Below are 20722 nucleotides of genomic sequence, written 5' to 3'. Positions count from 1 at the left end.
ATTATAAAATTACAGCACTGTACAACATGTACACAGCATGTGTAATGGAAAATGCAGAAGAGCCAGCATACGCTCTGAGCTCACAAGGCAGCGTAGTGTGTTTGGGGACAGAGAAGGGAAAATGACTGGTGCTCCAAGTCTCTGTTTTTATAACACCTTTGCACCAAGGTCAGAAGGATGATGCGTAGGAAAGGCAGAAATTTTCATTTCACCACAGCAGAAAGAGAGCTAAAGATCTGGTTGGAGGATTGTCTCTTGCTTCTCATTTATTTAGATACGATGTCATGCTGTGCTTTAAAACCTGGGAAAATAGTTTTTCGTTGATTTTTTTTGTTTGTTTGTTTTAAGCAGACATTGAGCTCTTCTATCCCCATGTTAGGGATGTATGTAGGGCCACGCTCACTGCAACATCAGTGGGCCCAACATAGCTGAATTGCTTGTCCCTTACCCCTGCAGTGAATTTGGCTTATACTATAGCACAGCTTCTTCTCTCATCCAAAAAATACACTAATACATATTGGAAAATCTCCCTTTTATTTTTTCTCCCTTGTGTGGGATCAGAGAGAACAGATTCTTTCATACCATAGCTTTAGGCCTTCTTTGTGACTGTTTTTCTTGTTAAAGCACCAGAGCTGGCTCTTGTAGCCTATTTTTACTGTGCCGTGTGATTCTGCAGACATTGACATGTGTCACCTGTGATGCAGCTACATTTGTCGGTTCTCTGTGCTCAACAGGGAGGAATCGATCCTCCACTTTCATTAGGTGGCAGGAGTAGACTATTGGCATAAAAAATACTAAAAAAAATTGGAAAAGAAACCCCAGGATTTTCTGCTTGGAGACCCAGCCTGCAGTTCAGTGGTCATTTGAATTATTGAATGGGATTAAAATAAAAGCCATTTCCCTTTTTGTCCCTTTACCCAGATGAGCCATCTGAAATGCAAGTTGATTTGTATTTTCTTTTATCCCCTCAGCTTGTTAGGGAGAATATTTTATTTCAGATTCCATTCTTCAAGGTTCTCCTATCACCCAGCGTGGAGCGTTGCTGTCATATCCTTATCTAAAAAAAGAGAGAGATGGAAAAGAAAACAAAGCCCACAGGTGACACACGTTTTATTGAGGTGTTCCACATGAAGTGCAATTGTGTGCTTTACAGTGCACACAGCACGGTAGGAGCCTTCAAGAGGAAGAGAGGGCTATCAAATGAATACAAATTCATCTTTCAAATAGGTTAGATGATTGAAATTGCTCAGGCTAGTACAGTGTGGACCATATTAAAATAGAGACCATTTTGCAGGCCATCTTTCCATTCACTGTCACAAAGGCCACCTCCATTGGCAGACCACAAAAGCCTCAGGGCAAGCAGATCAACTTTATACTTGAGAAACAGCACGTGGGGAATTTTGAGCTGGATGTTAGCGCTGATAAATGGCTAATAAGGTAGAGTTAGCACAATGTTAATAGCTGAGGGAAATAGGTTTTCATCTCTCAAAAGTGTTCAGTATTCAAGATGTTTCTCTGACCCAAAACAAAACTCATAGTTATCGCAGCACTGTAACAACTTCCATGAAGAATGTGGGCTATGGAGCCAGGGGGTCAGGATATTTAGCCATGAGAGTCTCAGTCTCATGCTGCAACTTATATCACTCATCCTGGATCCTGACTAATACTCTTAGAGTCCACAATACCAGAAACAATATACTGAAGACATTTATGTGAATAGATTCTTAACCTTCCTACACATCTCCTTCTGATGTCTTGTCAAGCCATGAGTACCAGGGAATTTAGATCAAGCTGAAGAAACTTGCTTTAATGATTTCAGGCTCCTTTGTTTAATTCTGCTTTACCAAAAGTTACACAGGAAACAGCATTCAGTAGCCACCAGTTCCCAGGGGTTTTTTTGAAGTTGTAGCAGTATTTTCACAAATATAATGTCAAAGGAAATGAGAACTAAGTTTAGCAGTGAACACACAGAAGATGAGTTTAAAAATTTGAAAGTCTAGAAGATCGAAATAGGAGACTCAAAAATTTAATAATGATGTAATCCACATCCAGGCTTCTAAGTAAGTGGGCTGTTCAAGGTGTTAGGCATATGGAGATCCCAACTACAATGCTTTTAACCTGTACACGTGATTCTAAAAGCCTAACTGAGCTATCTGCCCCTGAGATTGGTCCGTGTCTTTATTCACTCTTAACAGTCCTTGAAAATACAACTAACAGGAAAGATGCTGTAAATATCTACAAAGCAATTTGCAAGGTATGATACTTGTTGCTGAGTACGTGCTACAAGGCAGTATCCAGGTCTTTTCCTCAGCAGTGCCTTATCAATACAGGTTTCCTCTAATGTTTATTCTGCAGGTCTAAGACATTTGCTGTTACACGAAATATTGGGGATTTGACTGCTAGTAAGATGACTCCAGTTCTTCTCCCTGAAGCAGTGCCTGACATAATGAAGATGTCCTTCAATTCAGATTCTGCATCAGGCGAGACTGATAACATCAGGGTAAATGATGTAGTGTCTGACTATTCTTTTTTGGGCTCTTAATCAGTGGGAGATGATTTCTTTTCTCCATAGAAAAATGTACACTTCATCTCTGACCAAAGCTGCTTCGCTCAAAATAAGTCAGGTTCAATCTAATAACACAAATAGCCCTATAGTAACATTGTTTTAAAATCTGGAGTGTAATACATCAGACTTGTAACACTTTTTCAAAAGCAAAAGCATTTTCTTTGGTAATTAATTTTACACTGCCATCTACAGGATAGGCCCGCAATCTTTAAAACACCTTGCAACCATTATGCAAGCGTCACATTCTTGGGGCAGCCACAAATGTTCCATGAGATGCTCCATTGCTCAACTTGTAGAGCCAAATTTAATGCTTATAAGCATCCTGATTCAAGGATGGATGGCAGTCTGTGTGTCAAGTCAAATGACTTCCCGAGCTACAGTTTTCTGTAAAAGCCAGTACAGGCTTTCTATGATGGACAGCGTTGTGAATGCATCACCGTGACAATTCATTCAGTGAAAGACTGACAGAGGTGAGGAATACACTGTCCTATTCTGGTTTAATTGTTGTCCTGCAGCTCCGATGGTTTTTCAGACAAAATAAGAGATGAACAGAGCGTGAGTACAGCATTTTCCTATGGAGAAGTCAATAGGCAAATATACTGTCAGTGAGAGCAGTTTGCAATATCCTGGAACAAGCAACGTTATTCTTCTCTGCACCTGTGTGCTGCCCTTCTTGAAAACTCAGCACTCCACAGTTATTCTTAAATGAACAGCAACTGAAAAATGGCACTAACTGGAGCATTTCCCAGTATCATTAGAATTTCCTTTGGAAAGAAAATACGAGCATTAAAATTCCAGTTTTTCAGTGGGCTTCATACAAGTTTGGAATCTTTTGAGACATGATAAACTGAGTAAAAAAATAATTTCAAACCTGTATTACATGAGAAATGAAAGCTTATGATTATGTGTCTTTAGCTATTTGTTTCATTGCTCCAGGAAATCATAGTGTTCATTTCATGGATTTGATTCTAATTTTAATTAATTTTAATTTGTTCTTCTGCAAGCATTGCTTAGCACATGTAAATTACATAGTTTTGAGTGGAAATTTCTAACATCTGGTATGCTTTGACCATCTAGTTGATATAGTCTCACATTCATGTCAGACCTCAACTGAGACAGAATTTTCATGGACATAGATGAAGGTTCTGTTGTTTGACCCAATTGTAAATCAAAGGAAAGAACTCCGATCGGTGTAGAGCACACTCAGATTTATCAAGAACCTGTTAGCACTGTCTAATACTCCATGAAAACAAAATTAAATATTTAGAATTAATTTGTGATATAATTTTCCATTCTTATAGCCTGAAGCTCTTTTTTACACTAGGTAGTCTAATCAAGCCATTCAGTTGATAATTTTGTCCAATTGAAAACCAGGTTGTCCTATGTCATGGCCTTGCTATCCCAAATAAACTGTTTTAATCCCTCCTTCACAATACATGTAACTATTACTGAAACAGGACTCATAACATGCAAGTATTCCTCTTACTGTTGTCCAGTTTAACTTGACCTGCATATTATCTAATAGGACAGACAGTCTGCAGAAGATATTTCATCGGGAAATTCCTTTTCCTTTGGACACTCTTCCCGAAAGGAGCCATTTGTTCAGTCCATGTGTTCCAATGCAAGTACATTTGGGTTTCAAGTGTGCATTGAGAGGAAAAGTGTACATGCAGCATTTATCAAAAATGTGCCTCTTTATTACCTAGTTGGAGAGCATGCCCTTAGAATGAGCTTCAAGCCAGGTAAATACAACTGTGCTCAAAAAAGAAAGTAAAGGGTGGGTGGGTAGACGTGTATATATACACGTGTATTTGTATATGTACATATATATCTTTTGTATCTTAAGTACCACTAAAACTACTGTTAGACCTACCAGCCATGCCAGTATTGGCAACAGACTACGCTTGTAGCAGGAATCCATTTCTCCCCAACTCACCCGAGCAGCAATTTCCTGGCTCTCCCAGCAATGCCACTCAGCATGGCCAGCGTCAAGCAGAGCTGATCTGTGCCTGCAGAGCGTGTCTGATGCATCCTGAATCATTGGATTTGGGATGCAAGCACAGAGCAATTGGACATGGGCAACAGATCTGATGCAGTGTCCTGTAGCTACACTCTAAAAACCCAGGCTCTTAAAGGGAATTATGGATTAACCTTGCCAGGATCTAGTCCTTAATGTCTTAATCCATGATCATAAGAAGTAAAAGCACAGCGGGCCACTGAATCTAGGTCTCCTAAGTATCAAACTAATGGCCTAACAATTGGGCCATTCTTTACAATTCAAGAGTTGAGCCTCAATTCCTCTCTGATGCCTAATTCGCTATCCCATAGTGTTATCTAGTTAGGCAATCCAGTTCACTTGACTTAAATCTGTTGATCGTTCTGTTTATTGACTTGAAAAGAATCTACTATCATGCTAATATTTTAAAATTTGGTTATTGCCAGTATGTGCTTTAGCTATTACAGAAATTTTTTAACTAAAAGTTGCTCAAAATAATCAATGAACACTTACATTTTCATTTGGGGAAGAATAGCTAAATAAATTATAGCAAAAATTGGCTTATTCTATTATTCAGTTGCTAATAATAACAGTAATACTAATTGTCATGCAATTTCAGTTTACACAGAGGCACCTATTGAAAAAATACAAGTCACAATTCAAACAGGAGATCAAGCTCCTACAAAAATGGTACGTTTAGTAAAATTTGAAGATCCAGAGGCACGAGTATCTTCTAGCAAAGCAGCAATTAAAAGAGTGAAGAAAATCCTTGATGATACTGATTATCAGGTACTGCTGTAAAAATCCATTTCTAGATTTGTGGGAGACATTACACAAAGTTTAGTTATTTATAGTTCTTTCTACTAAGTAGCCTCCTTTGTTTAGATAGTATACAAAAGTCGGAAAAGACAGTCTTTTGGGTAGTCTTTTGTTTGCATTCATCTCTTCTGCAGATGAAAGACGTTAGAAAGAGCAGGTTGGTTTTGTACATTTTTCTGAAAATCTCTTGAAAAACATAAAATAGCTGTTGTGTGCCCAAAAGGTAGTCTGTTCTTTCCAGCTACTGCAACTGTAGGAAAAAGCTACGACACTTACCTACACAACTTGTCCTGAGATAGTCACAGCTATAGCACTGTCATTACCAACATTAGTTACATATAATTGTATGATGGACAATTCCTACACATGTTCATTATTACAGAAGGTTTTGGGGCATTGTCTACTTATGTGTGGTTTTAACACATTATTATGAATTTGCCTTATTGTGATGTATTGCAAGAATGCTATCAGGCATACATTTTGTCTTCCAAGGCAGCAGAGAGATTCATAGTTTTCCGTATCTGATTTTACTTACAGCCTTCTGCAGGAACACAGAAAAATAATTTTGTTTTTCCAATGGTACCATTGACTAGGGGACAAGGAAATCCAGAAGCTCATCATCCAGTGCCAGCAGCACCAGTGGAAGTGCCGAGAATACAACGAGCAGCCCCTCCAGCAGCAACTCTGACAACAGAGCATCACCGGGAGGCACCCAGATAAATCTGAAAACAAGACAGTCCAAAGCCAAAGGAAAGAAATTCTACCCCTTTGGGGACAGTGGCAGTAGCAGCAGCAGCAGTAGTGGTAGCAGCAGTAGCAGCAGTAAAAGCAGTAGTGGCAGCAAAAGCAGTAGTAGTAGTAGTAGTAGCAGCAAAAGCAGTAGTAGTAGTAGTAGTAGTAGCAGCAAAAGCAGTAGTAGTAGTAGTAGCAGCAGCAAAAGCAGTAGTAGTAAGAGCAGTAGCAAAAGCAGTAGCAGTAAGAGCAGTAGCAAAAGTAGCAGTAGCAGCAGTAGCAAAAGTAGCAGTAGCAGCAGCAGCAGCAGCAGTAGCAGTAGTAGCAGTAGCAGTAGCAGCAGCAGCAGCAACAGCAGCAAGGGCAGTAGTAGTAGTAGTAGCAGCAAAAGCAGGAGTAGCAGCAGCAAGGGCAGCAGCAGCAGCAGAATCAGTAGCAGCAGCAGGAAAGGCAGCAGCAGTAGCAGCACAGGTAGCAGCAACAGCAGCAGTAGCAAAGCATCTGGTATAAAGCATAAGGCTAAGAAGCAGTCCAAGACCACATCATTTCCACATGCCAGTGCTGCTGAAGGAGAGAGAAGGGTCCGTGAGCAGAAGTATAAAACACAGAGTAGCCTCAGTAGCAGCAGAAGCACCAGCAGCGGCACCAGCAGCAGCAGTGAAAGTGTTGGTGTCTCCCATCGCCACAGAAAATATGACAGACAAGCTGAGCCGAAACATGTCAAGTCCCAATTTAACAGTCACAGTAGTTACAACGTTTCTACAGAATGGGTAAAATTTTCAGTGCTTTGACTTCTGCTAGGAGGTGATCCTTACTGAGCTGTAAGTAATAACTTCTTTTGGAATTTTGCAGGAATATCACCTTCCAAAAGTATACCGGCTCCGTTTCAGGTCTGCTTACGTCCATTGGGTAGGTCCCTAATTCAAGAGAACTTTCCTGTGGTGGCTACAGTTGATAAGATCAAGCATATTACTGAAGGGCTTTGTTTGGTCCATTTCACTTGAGCACTCCATACTGTCCAATATCAACATTGACGATGGCTAAAATAAGCACATTTATTACTAAAATACCGACTATTACACTACATCCTTCTGTTGTTGCAGCACTTGCAATCCTCACATTTCGGTCAGGAGACCTTTGGACCAGATGCTATACAATGCAGCCAAAGCTAAGTTAACAAAGACCATGCAGAAATTATAAAACAGCAGGATCTTCCAATAGAAATAACTGTGTCCATAGTTTTTAGACCATCGTGGTGAAATCGTCACGTATGTGGATTGCATCAGGAACCAGGTTCAGTGTGCATTACGGCACAGACGTATTTTAAGTATATATTAGAAGGATGATAGTGTAGTTCCTTTTGTGGGTGTTACTTGTAAAGTTATTGTGTATCCTGCTTATGAAAGAGGAAGATGATTTACGTGTTTTTAAACAAATTGTAATCTCTTTTTTATTTCTAAAAAATATGGATATGTTTGACCTCTTATTAAGTGTCAGTTTTTATTTTCCCTAACATTAGACCTGGACAATGTGCTCTTCTCCCTAGTAACAAGCAATAGGAGGAGAGGAAATGGCCTCAAGCTGCGCCAGGGGAAGTTTAGGTTGGATACTAGGAAAAACTTCTTCACTGAAAGGTTAGTCAGGCATTGGAACAGGCTGCCCAGGGAAGTGGTTGAGTCTCCATCCCTGGAGGTATTTAAAAGTAGGGTAGATGTGGTGCTCGAGGACATGGTTTAGTGGCGGACTTGGCAGTGATAAGTTAACAGTTGGACTCGATGATCTTAAGGGTCTTTTCCAATCTTAATGATTCTATGATTCTATGTTGCCATTTGCAATCACTGTCCACACGGCCTTCCTATCAGCAAAGATGTCCAAGTGGATCCGAGGCACATTCCTACCCAACATATTTCATGTCTGCATTATGATAACAAAAATAACACTCTAGATATGTCTAAGTCTGTCTGCTACCTCTAGAGGGACGCTGATAGCTCTGATTTTGATGTCTACACTGTAAAACTAGAGGCCATGTCATAGCTTTTTAACCTATTTTTGTTTCATAGCATCCAGATCGGAAGATATCAAGCAGCTCATCATCATCTTCCTCTGAGTCGGGAAGCAGCCATAGCAACAGCAGCAGCAGTGGCAGCAGCAGCAGGAGCAGTCACCTGAGTGGCACCAGCAGCAGCAGCAGCAGCCACCGCCACAGAGAAAACACTGGCCACAGCTCAAGGAGGAGCTACGTGAGCAGAGAGGTCAGCATTCACCACAGCCATGGTTCCAGCCTGATGTGCGAGGTACCACTATCTGTGTGGTACATACAAGCAGCCAGGCTTTGCTGGCTGCTGAGCAGGAACTGTAGAGGTGATGGCACTCTAACCAGCTGAGGGGGTTAGGCTCAGGAAGTACACTGCAGGTCAAGCTTGTAAATGGAAAGTCAAAGTCCGTTGAGATATTTTCTGCCCACAAAAACTTTTTTTTCCAAATTCCCTTGCCTTTAGGGTTTTGTTTGCTGGTTTCTTGGGTATATTTTCCTTCATTTCTAAAGGTGTTCGCAGTATTTGAAAGCCTGGATTTGGAAATTATAAAAATAGGAGGGAATGGAGTTGTAAGTCAAAGGGGAAAGAATTTCCTTTTCCCTCTGAAAGCCCAAAATGCAAAATAAATTGCACTAAGGTAAAAATGGGGAGGAAATAAACAGGTTTTATTTAAAGAGTTTTTTTAACTTAAGTCCGCCTAATTATTTTTAGATGTAGACCTGAGGTCATGAGTGCATGCAGAGTATAACTAAAATCAGACTCTCCATGGTCATTACTGATTGGTAAATGTAAGGTCCTATTAAGCACAGATCATCTTTATCTTTATTGCGCACTTAGTATTCTATAATTGTACTAAGTAAAGGTATCTACATAATAATAGAATAAATGACTCTGCTGATGCCAGCAATGTCTATGGGGACTCTGCTACTAAGAAGGATTTCAAAATAATTGGCTTGAAGGAGCTGTAGTATAGTAAAATATGTTGTGAATATGTATACTGCTATGAAGATATCTAGTATGTATTGTATGCAGCTATTTGAAATATTAAAATAATGCACAAAATCTTATTAAGTGCATAAAGATAGTTTGGAAGAGTCTTGGATCCGCACAAAACAATCATGACTTTGAAAACTCCTGGTGGCAAAAAATAATCAAGATTCCAACCAAATTTATTCTTAAATATTGGGGATATAGAAATACATACCGCAAACTAAACTAATGAAGAACGAGGGCTGCTTCCTGCTATCAGTGCACATAAACTGGACTGTAGGCTCTCCCATGAATACACAGAAATATTTAAGCACAGATGGTTGGGGGTTGTTTTTCAGCGTAACTTCCTGGGAGACGTAATTCCACCTGGCATTACGATTGTGGCACAGGCAGTAAGGAGTGACAACAGAAATCAAGGTTATCAAGCTACAACATATGTTCGTTCTGATGCTGCCAAAGTTGATGTGCAACTAGTTGTGGTTCAGCTGGCTGAAACCAATTGGAAAGTGTGTGCTGATGCTGTAATACTGCCTCTGAAAGCACAGGTAAGCACACAGGCAGCTTCACCCAAAGAGACATCTAAAAAGCCCACAGTTTTTTAAATAGGCACAGAGCACCTGCTGATTAGGAGAGCTAAACAGGAAAAGCGTACATATTTTGAAATGTTTCATAAAGTTTGTGAAATTTCAGAAAATGTTTCTATCATTCACCGTTCTTTTGAATTAAAAATAAAAAATAAAAAAAATCAGCCACTTCAAAATCTGGCAAAAAAAGATATTGACTTTCAAGATACACCAAAATACGACCAGTAGAAGTATAAAAATGTTTGACAAATTGACTGCTTCATTACTATCTATTTATTATTTGTTCTACTATGAGTTTGCTTGTCTGGGAATCTGGCTGTTTTTCTCTATATAATTCATTTCAGAAGAGACATAACTCAAATGCATTTGAAGTGTTGTATTTCTTAGGATTTATATGAAAAGATGGAAAAAGTAAAGTTGGGTAATGGGTTGATGCCTCAGAGAGCATCATAAATGAAGGAACAGGCCTTTCCTTTTCTTTTTTCGTGTCTCCCTGTGCTGCACTTCCCATGTGCCTTCTAATGCAAGAGGTCTTTGCATAACAATTTACAAACCTCTGCTTTTCGCAGCTACAATTAACAAATTCAGCATGATATTTCAGTATTGAAAAAAGTGGGGTGGGGTTCAAATCAAGAGATATTGGGAAAGGCTAATAGAAATTATAGTGAAGTCTTCTTCTAGAAAAAAATACATATTGATTATGAAGTTACCAAGTCTAAGGAAATTTCAGGAAATTATGACAAACCTGATGTTTCAGGGCCTGCTTTGAGACAGCAACACGTACATGCAGTTCTCCACAGCCTAGCAAGCTTTTTTTCTCCTATGCCTCAGATTTTTCTGAATGCAGTCAAAATTTCTCTGTGAGCCTATTTAGAGCAAAAGAAAGACTTGGAAACATTAAGGATCAAGGTGAAGTTTTGGGAAAGAAGAAAAACTTGCATTTTAAAATGGTCAAGGGTGGTTCTGTGATTCTTTTCTGAAATTTGGGTGACTGTTTCCCTGTTTGTAAAGGCCAGACTGAGATGGGGCACGGAGTGCCGGGACTACAGGATAGCAGCCATGGCTACCACAGGCCAACTGGCAAGGAAGCCAGCCGTGCAGCTGAAGGTGCAATGGGGAAACCTTCCATCCTGGATAAAAAAGACAAGCAAGGCGTATGTAATTCGCTCTTTTCTAAGTTGTTATTTTGCCTTTCTTATGCTAGTTGGCTACATAAAAACACTGAAAGAATTAGATGAAATTTTTCAACCCAAACGTGGGGGGGGGGGGATGGAAAACACAAGTATTTGTGAATGTGTTCGTTCTTTCAAAAAAAAGTATTTTGTGAATGTGTTCTACTTTCTCCACATTTCATATTAAAAAATATGCCCCAAATATTTAAAAACTTGACATGCTTAATTTCATTTTCCATATGAAATGATTTGATATTTCAGTTTGAAATGTCTTCTTGTTTTGAAATGTTCTTCTATTCAGGCTCAAAAAATACTCAGTTAAAATGATCAAAATAAAAACAATGTGTTTCCTCTGGATAAAATCAACCATTTAACTTGACCCAAAGTATTATTACTTTGACTTTTCAGGTTTTCCATTGTTTCCCTCATTTTTCAGAACTGCCAGTAGTTCTCATCCTCCCATATCTGCTTTTTCTCATGTACCTGAGTTTGTCACATCTTGTTTATCTCTAGATTCATGCAATACGTTCCTGGTGCAGCACTCGTGTTGGGCTTCTCAGAAGCACATCAGAGAAATCCATCTCACGAATTCATAGTAAGGGCAGCTGCAACATCTCCACGGACAATTGATACAGTAATTAAGGTTCCTGGGGTATGTGTCAGTTTTTATTTTCTTTTTCTTTACTTTGAATGGATTTTCTACTAATAACATTTTGATACTTAATGTAAAGAAGAAAAAGCAAAACATTCCCATTTAGAGAAGCTGCTATATACCTGACTACATTACATGGGTCTTGAAATACATACAAAAGTACTCTTGATTTTGTGCTGCTTTGGTGCAAAGTAGCAGTAAGTTGAAAATCAGACTCTGTAGTCAAATACCTTATTTACATGCTGAGAACAGCGGTTAGGCCCAAATTGTCTTGAGTATGACTGCTCTGCACTCACACCTTTATTCATTTTACCCAGTGTGATTACTTCCGTGGGATATAGGGTCTCAGAGCAGATAATGGAGGCCTTGAGAACACCTTGCACTCCATTGCAACCACGTACGGCATCTATCTCTGTTGGCACTCAAGTCCCGCATCTGCATTAACCACGCTTGGCAGTGATAGGTTAACGGTTGGACTCGATGATCTTAAGGGTCTTTTCCAACCTTAATGATTCTATGATTCTATGATTCTATGCTCGATGAGCCAGGTCCGAGCAAGTTATGACAGCCACAAATACAACTCTGCCTTAACCAAACTGGAGCAGTTAGTTACACTCTCAGAGCAGCTTGCACAGGCTGGATCTGCAGAATCCCGCTGATTGATTGGTCCTTGTCCACCAAATCCCTATGCACTGCTTGGAAAACTTTCCCCTATGGATCTCTGGCAAATTAATAAGAGCTAGCTATTCATACACAGAGAAATTAGTGTGTCTTTAACCTTCTATGGTGTTTCAGTATTGCAGGATCTTTAATATATAATAATGAAGAAGTAGACACATTAGGCATTAATTTGATTCTCTTGGTAAATGTAATTTGTAGCTACAGTGAGGGATCTTACCCCAGTGCTCATCATGCCAGTTTTTAGCCTGTAATGGATGCTGTTCACTTTTCCAGGCACATGCATCGACTTATTCAGTTACTTAACTTGTTACCTTCTTTTTTAAGAAGTCACTTAATTATCCCTTAAACTTCATCTATGTCAACTACTTTCCAATGTCCTTAACAACTTCTCAAAAAGTCAAGAAGTGTGACTAGAAGAGAAGACAATGATTCCCCACAAAAGCTTAAGGTTTGGGTGCATCCTGGAGAGACTAACACAACTGCAATTGTATAAATGCATCTTCAAGATTTTTTTTTTTCAAGATAAGAGTCTTTTTTTGTTTGCAGTCATATCTTGAGCAATATGGTTCAATTTATCTTAATGTATTTTCATTTCTGCTTTTTCAGGTAACACTTTACTATCAGGCACTCCGAATGCCATTCACTCTGCCCTTAGGCCCATCTCCAGCTTACGAGACTCGAGATATCACTGCCTGGAATATATTTCCTGAAATAGCTTCGCAAATAGCACAAGAAGATCAATGTAAATATTACTTATATGCTTGTCTCATGAATAAGCAATGTTTGTAGATCTGTCCTCTGCTATGACTGGGTCTTGTCTTTCCCTGTAGTGGTCTTAAAGGAAAGCATAGCGTCTCTAACCCTGCTTTCTCAACAGTTCATTCCTTCACTTAGAAGCATGTTTCTTGGCAGGTGAATGAAGAGACTTCAAACCAATGTAAATATTGAGTTCAGGAATCATTCCTGTCTGCAAGTCCTAGAGGTTGTCTTTTGCCCTTTCTAAGAAGGTGCCATCTCTGCATTGAGAGGCATCAGATGATGGGTACAAGATGGATCAGGTATTTTCTGCCTTGTTTATTTTCTTCAAAAAGGAGTCGTGTGAGTCTTAGCTGGTTGGTGCCTAGCACTTCTGTGGGAAATGTCAACCACTTTTTATCATGGTTACTATTTTTAGTTTCCCAGGAATTTGGTACATTTCAGTCCCCGTTAGCTTGGGTTTTGTGTTTAGCATGTAATCAAAATCAATACTGAAATAGTTTATATCTGGTAGTTATTCTGCGGTGCTATTCTGTCCATACAGACTCTGGCAGGATTGAATGCTTCTGCCAAAGAGATGTGGAAGTTTCTTTCTTGTTTGCTGGGTAGTTCAGTCTCTCAGAGGTGGCCTTCAGTACTTTGCAGCAGCACGCATGCCATTGTCACATCTGCCATTTCTTTTCTGCTTTTGTTTTGTAGCCACATGTGAAGTCAACGAGGGAGATTTCAAAACATTCGATCATGTGAGCCGTACATATTCTTTCAATAAAAGCTGCAACCTGATAGTGGCCCAAGACTGTACTGAACACCCAAAATTCATCATTACTACAAGAAAGGTTGATCCTCAGTCTTTCTCAAGAGAGGTTCACATAAATACAACCTCAGCGTAAGTGTGGTTTATCCTGAGGGCTCAGGAATTAGGTATAAAGTTTCAGGGAGTTAGACTGGGGATGGGACATGTCTAGCTCCTAGGTGAAGCTGGTTTGCAATCAGATATTTGGGGAAAGATGGAATTTCCAGAAGGAATCCTCATCTGAGACTCTGGTTTCATTGCTCTTGTCTTCAATTTCACAGCCACCATTATCTGATAACCTGCTTATTAAGTCTCCACATTGCCTTTTCTTTAAAGGTGGAATCTCAAAACCCAACGTCCCAATGAATTTTTCACTTTGGAAAGAAAACAACTCATTCATTCATTCAAAATTCAGATATTCAAATTGATTCTTTGCTAGCTTTGGTCACAAATATCTCTACTTTTCACATTTTAAAATAACCATTATTTTCTTCTTTTTTTTTTCTTTTTCTGAAGGAACATCACAATCTGTCCTACGGCAAATTCATCTCTCCTTGTGGCATGCAATGAAGAACCAGTTCTATCACACAGTGGAGTTTCTGAGTATGAAAAAAGTAAGCTGTGATACCCACTTTTCCAGGACTGACCTGGAAACTAAATATCTTCAGGATGCTTTTATAAATTCCACAGAAAAATCTCAATGTAAAGAAAACACAAGTGGGATTAATTCAAAGAAAAACTAGAGACTTTACTTTCTTAAGATTTATATTGACTTACATTCCTGTTTCCTGTAGTATATACACTCCTACTTTCCCCCAGCATAACTGACAGGCAAATAAAGCCCTTTCTTATATATATGGTACGTCCAGGTTGGTGATTGTTTAGAAAAAAACTGCTTGTTATAGTCACAGATGCTTTGTTCAGATACTTAGCCGGAGCACCACCAATGTCATTATCATTTCGAGACTTAGCAGACTGGATACAAAAGTCAGTTCCAATATAGGGAACAGCAGTAGAATATTTCTACAAATAAAGAGACCATTTCTTCTATTTTTGCCTTCTCTCTCCACACAAAAAAAAAAAAAAAAAAAAAATCCAACTGTAGCAGGAAAATTATCATTGTGAAGGAAAATGCATTATGGTGTATTTTGTGCTGCTAAGTTTCTCCATTGATTTGAAATTAAGCAGATCACCTTATGATTCACTATATTTTTACAGACAATGTTAAAATTTATAAAAATGGAACAACAATTATCGTGGAAGCTCCAACACACGGACTGAAGAATGTGGCTTTTGATGGTGTGATCCTTAAGGTATTGGGCTTACTTTCAAGGTTACTACTTTCTTTCTGTTTACTACGTTGGCAATGTAACAGACCAACACTTCAGTATTCACTACGAAGATGTGCTATTTTACAGGTTACCATTGCTTCATGGATGAGAGGAAAGACCTGTGGAGTTTGTGGAAATAATGACAGAGAAAAGCACAATGAACTCCTAATGCCAAATCATAAACTGGCACACAGCTGTTCTGCTTTTGTTCATTCATGGGTATTGCTAGAAGAAACCTGCTCTGGTGGTGAGTAGATCTGAAAACAATTTATGCTTGAGGAGAATACGATTTCACTTTTCCTCTGCCAATAGCTAGAAAATATTTTTTTAAAAGCAGCAGATATCTTTTACTTAGAAAAGACAATAGCAATACATATCCATTTTAACTTCATTAACCACTGACTGTTTAAAACACTGCCTGTGAATACAGAGAATATATACCACAGCAAAAGTCTTTGTCTCATGTGTAATTCAATGTTAAATAATTGATTCTACTATAATTTCTTACACTGAGTAGCTTTTTCTTGGAGAGGCAAAATCAGGCCTAATCTTGCTCCCATTGAAGTAAGTGTGATTTTTACCACTGAATCAAAGCAGTTTCAGCTGTTGTCTGCAGACTTAATTTAATCAAACAAGTTGCAGGCTATGAATGCAGTGTCAGATCTCAAGTTCATGTAAATTTTTCAGAGTGCACAAAATTTCATTTTTGTTCTGCACCATCTGAGGGTGCAATCTCAGGGAAATATTTAGAAATACTCCTAAAGTGAAAGAGCTTCCTCTCTGTCGTGGTTTAACCCCAGCCGGCAACTAAGCACGACACAGCTGCTCCCTCATTCCTCCCCGGTGGGACGGGGGAGAGAATCGGAAGAGTAAGAGTGAGAAAACTCATGGGTGGAGATAAAGACAGTTTAATAAGTAAAGCAAAAGCCACGCACACAAGCAAAGCAGAACAAGGAATTCATTCACTACTTCCCATCGGCAGGCAGGTGTTCAGCCATCCCCAGGAAAGCAGGGCTCCATCACGCGTAACGGTTACTTGGGAAGACAAAACACCATAACTCTGAAAGTCCTCCCCTTCCTTCCTCCCCCAGCTTTATATGCTGAGCATGATGTCATATGGTGTGGAATATCCCTTTGGTCAGTTGGGGTCAGCTGTCCCAGCTGTGTCCCCTCCCAACTCGTGCACCCCCAGCCTCCTCGCTGGTGAGGAGGTGTGAGAAGCAGAACAGGCCTTGACTCTGTGTAAGCACTGCTCAGCAATAACGAAAACGTCTGTATGATCAACACTGTTTCCAGCACAAATCCAAAACATAGCCCCATACTAGCTGCTATGAAAGAAATTAACTTTACCCTAGCCAAAGCCAGCACATTCTCACATGCAGCTTGAAAAATAATGATGGTCTCCTATAACATCAATACAGTTTTGTTCTGTAGGTCTCCGTTTACCTTGGACCTGAGATAACTTTATTGAAGTTAATGGTTGTTTTCTCCTTGACTTCAGTGGCAGCAGAGTTGTACTTATCTGTCTGTCAGGAAACGGAGTCATAACTGGGATCCTGTTAAGTTACATTATACCTTTCTAGTGAGATAATTGCAGCATTATAAAAATCATCCAATACAAAAGTTATCCTTGATGTTATTATACAAATGCTATCTTTTTTTTTCATCCATTCACTACAGTTGACATTTTTCCTAATGCAATGAAGTAGCCATTGTGCTTGCAGTATCTATTCTTAATAGCTTTCAGACATGAGAGGTTATTTTCTGTGTATTATGTAGTTCTAAAAAACTGGGTATACATGATTCCATTTGGGTTATATTGTGCAATTGGATTTTAAAAATAGCTCCCTTTTCAGACTCTTTCCTCTATCCCCCGACTTATTATCATCCTATCTTGATAACCCCACTACTGAAAATGGTTTGTCAGGCACCTGTGTTTTAATAAAAGCTGAAGAGAAAATATGGACCTTTATTATTGCAAGGATCGATTGGGATTTATTTCTACAATTTTAATTACCTTTCCTTTTCCTCTTAGGGTGCAAGCTGCAGCGCAGTTATGTGAAGCTGGATCGAAATCCTACTATTGATGGAGAGGAATCTACGTGCTACTCTGTTGACCCAGTACTGAAATGTATGAAAGACTGTACTCCAATCGAAAAAACTTCAGTTAAGGTTGGCTTCCACTGTTTCCCAAAAGGTAAGATATTTTTCTCTCTCTGTGTCATGTACTGTAGGAGCTCTGTCAGAGCACTGGAAAGAACAAAACACAGCACAACCATGCACAGATCTGTATTGCTCCGGCTCCTCTCTGAGCTGCTGTTTTTAATCCCGTTAGTATTTGCTATAACACTGACAGAACTGGCCAGCTAAAAGCTAGTTTAGATGATGGCAGGTAGCATCATCTGAGAAAAACATTTGAGGTGGTAAAAGGAGAAGCAGTGATCGATAAATTTTTTTTTCACATTTTCAGGATCTCCATAAAGTTGAGATAAGCAACACTGAGTCCTTTTATGCACATTACAGCCTGCAATTTTGTGTAGACCAGGGCAAGCAAGGCAATTGAAAGTCAGTCAAGTAGTGTGACATGACTGCTGTGATTAGGCTGCCATGCTATGCCACTGTGCAATACATCAGCAAAAAACACATTGCTGAAATGTTCTCTAGATTGTTCCAAAAAATGGTTTGTTTTTGAAGGTATTTTATGGACACACACTTGTGCCCCAGATTTTTAAAAATACTGGGCCTTTTTCTTCTTTCACTTATACCAATTTATCATGGACGCGATGCATCGTCTAACACAGGTTCATGCTAAAATTATATAAGCATGAGAGGGGAATCCAGCCTGGAACCTACAGATACTTCTGGTGCATTCTTTCCTAAATCTTTTAATGAATTACACAGTACATATATACCTTAGAGGGAAACCTGCCATTAGGGAGTATCTACTGAAGTGGTCTGTTCTCTGTGTTAACCATTGTTGGCCAAATCCATTGTTAGCATTGTGAAGCCAATGATCTCTGTGTTGAGTCATACTGGAGAGGAGCAGAGTATTTTATGTCTGATTTTAAACAACATCTATGTAGAACTTTGCACCTTGCTCCTGTTATTAATGTGCTGAATCAGCCCATAAAAGCAATGAGCATTTTTCTATAATAGTCAACCACCTACAACAGCCTATTCAACAAGTAGCACAGAGTGCTAATAGTTTTCTGACAGCTCCCTGAGATGCGAATAGATGCATCCTTTTATGAAAAGAAAAACCCACCCTCAACAAAAAAACCTTCCAAAATCTTGTCATATCCATGTTTCACAGATTTCTTTTGTGTGTCCAAGTCTGTATCTCTGAAATGTCATCACCCCAGGCCACTCACTGCCTCAGAATATTACGCTGTAATAAAGCTGTCTCTTTCTCTCACAAAAATGTATGAGAAAAGAGGAAAATCGGAAAAAAGATACGTTAGTTGTCGCAGCCAGTGCTGCTTTTACAGCAACTGCAGGTTTCTCTGGTTCATTTACTGAACCAAAGACTGGGAAGTCTGCTCACAGCACTCCTAATCAAGGGCTTTTTTTATTTATTTATCCTGAGGAGAAGGAGGAGGAGGAGGAGAGGGAAGAGGGAGAGAAGAAGGAGGAGGAGGAGGAAGGGAAAAGATGCCATTTGTGTTTTTTTAGCAAGATGATTGCTTTTCCTCAGGCTAAGGATCAATAGGAATACAAGGCCAGCCCTTAAAAACTGTTCTTTTTCTTTCTGTTCGATGTCTTGGAGAAGCAGCAGAAAAAAACTACTGGACAAAGACCTTTTCTCAGCTCTTTATACTAGAACACAGATCTGATAGTCTGCTGTTTTAAAAGAGAGGGACCCCATTACTGTCACCAGTGGAGCAAGGATTAATGAAGTACAAGGATGCAGAATTTCCCCTGTTCTCCTCAAATCTGCAGTCTTAGGATCTTGACTGAGGCAGACATCACTCCAAGTTTAAGTCCACATGTTGGTTTACATTTCAAACATGCCACAAGCCCTACCCATAGGGATTGCAGTTACTCAGCCATGATCCAGTTTGCCAAGAGAGCTATTTCCTACATGGATATGAATGTGATCAGACCCACAGTGTGCCCAAGAGTAAGAGGCATAACAAGAATTAATGTCTATAAAAAACAGAACCCAGACATTTTATAGCATTTCTCATTTCACAGCTTGAAAATACTATATATATTTTTAAAAAGCATCTCCAGCACCTTTCTGGGACATATTTATTATCCAGTTTATTATGCAAAACCTGTGCTTCAGGTTGGACAGTAATTTAGCCAAGGAGAGTGTTAGCATTTCAGGAGATAAGTGACTGATACAACCTGAACCCATACAGCGGTCTCCAGATTTCCCTGTGATGAGAGATGGCATGTTATAAATGTATTGTCCAACTAAGGGATAAAACAAATGGAGGAAAAATTCTGAAAGCTTTACCCATTCTCATTATACAAACTTAATCTAAATGGATGTCCTAATATTCTTCCAGATGCAATGATAAACCTCCAACTAGCTAAGAATATTTATTGGGAGGATGAATACCATTATTCCATTTAGATTATTTCAGCATTAAGGGATATGGCTTATTCAAGCTGCTGTTGATAAAGCAGTGTGGTAAGGTTAATACTGCAACTGACAATGCTCTGCCAGATTTCACAATATATGGGAAATTTTAATTAGAAGTTTATGAACCTCTGAAAATTCTCCAAAGGGCTTATCCTTCAGAATGAACTTCGACAAACAGTCAGCTGAAATACGCAGTGATATGCAGCACTAATATAAAAAAAGATTGCTGATGTGTATTGGTACGTGGTGGTCTTACTTTGAAGGTGGCTACCTCCAGCACTTTTACAGGCTCCTGCCTGTTGTCTTTATGCTTCATGAAATGTTATTCATTTTGTTTTTAGGGAAGTATTATAGTAATTATGTCACGGATGAAAATCCCGCTCCAAGTCAATGAGTCAGTTAGATGTCAGTTGTGGGGGCAGGATTTCATTCTTTACTTGATGAGGGAGTTGGCAGCCATCAAAACAGTATTTCCTTGAAATGTGTTAATTTGCTTGATGTTAGTTAACAATGGCTTCGCTCTTCTGACAGATACTGCTGTAAGCCTGCTGGAATGGCAGAGAAGCAGCGATAAGAAATCTGCATCTGAGGATGTTGTGGAGTCTGTGGATGCTGACATTGATTGTACCTGCACTGGCGACTGTAGTTAAGTTAAACGCTTTAGTGTTGTGCTAAACATACTGTACAAATAATTGAATAGCTGGACAGATAGGAAGGGAACATAATAGCTGTAGTAAAATATTAAGAACTGTGCTTGAAGAAAATAAGCTTACTGCATTGCATCCAAAGTCAAATGCATTATGTACAGTCTGCACTGCTTAATAAATATGTTGTTCATTAAATAAATATTCATGTGGTCTCTCTCTTTATTTTTCCCTATCAACAAAACAATCAGACCAACTATAATATTATCCAGAATTTCTGCTCCTTTTTGTCTGAAATATAATTACAGCAGTCCTCTCTTAAAATTATGTTCACTAGGTGATGAAAGGAAAACATGATTACAGCTACTGCTAACATTCC

General features: G+C 39.2%; 1 protein-coding gene across 1 annotated transcript in view; it reads left to right on the top strand.

Moving 5' to 3' along the window:
- Window positions 1–20349, top strand: part of LOC309590942 (vitellogenin-1-like) — a gene marked incomplete at both ends in the record, with an annotated part of 44447 nt that extends 24098 nt beyond the window's left edge. Inside the window, 17 exons of the mRNA XM_082312543.1 lie at window positions 2356–2500; window positions 4092–4308; window positions 5182–5351; window positions 5975–6446; window positions 6585–6883; window positions 6966–7022; window positions 8174–8407; window positions 9478–9684; window positions 10735–10877; window positions 11409–11547; window positions 12835–12970; window positions 13684–13870; window positions 14294–14391; window positions 14996–15090; window positions 15196–15355; window positions 17144–17305; window positions 20231–20349. Of these exons, the coding sequence (XP_082168669.1) occupies window positions 2356–2500; window positions 4092–4308; window positions 5182–5351; window positions 5975–6446; window positions 6585–6883; window positions 6966–7022; window positions 8174–8407; window positions 9478–9684; window positions 10735–10877; window positions 11409–11547; window positions 12835–12970; window positions 13684–13870; window positions 14294–14391; window positions 14996–15090; window positions 15196–15355; window positions 17144–17305; window positions 20231–20349 (3040 nt within the window). The remainder of the gene's footprint in view (window positions 1–2355; window positions 2501–4091; window positions 4309–5181; window positions 5352–5974; window positions 6447–6584; window positions 6884–6965; window positions 7023–8173; window positions 8408–9477; window positions 9685–10734; window positions 10878–11408; window positions 11548–12834; window positions 12971–13683; window positions 13871–14293; window positions 14392–14995; window positions 15091–15195; window positions 15356–17143; window positions 17306–20230) is intronic.
- Between the last annotated feature and the right edge of the window lie 373 nt (window positions 20350–20722).

This window comes from Platalea leucorodia (genome assembly GCF_965183815.1).
Source record: "Platalea leucorodia genome assembly, chromosome: 5".
Taxonomy (NCBI): domain Eukaryota; kingdom Metazoa; phylum Chordata; class Aves; order Pelecaniformes; family Threskiornithidae; genus Platalea; species Platalea leucorodia.
This window is presented reverse-complemented; position numbering and strand designations above follow the sequence as displayed.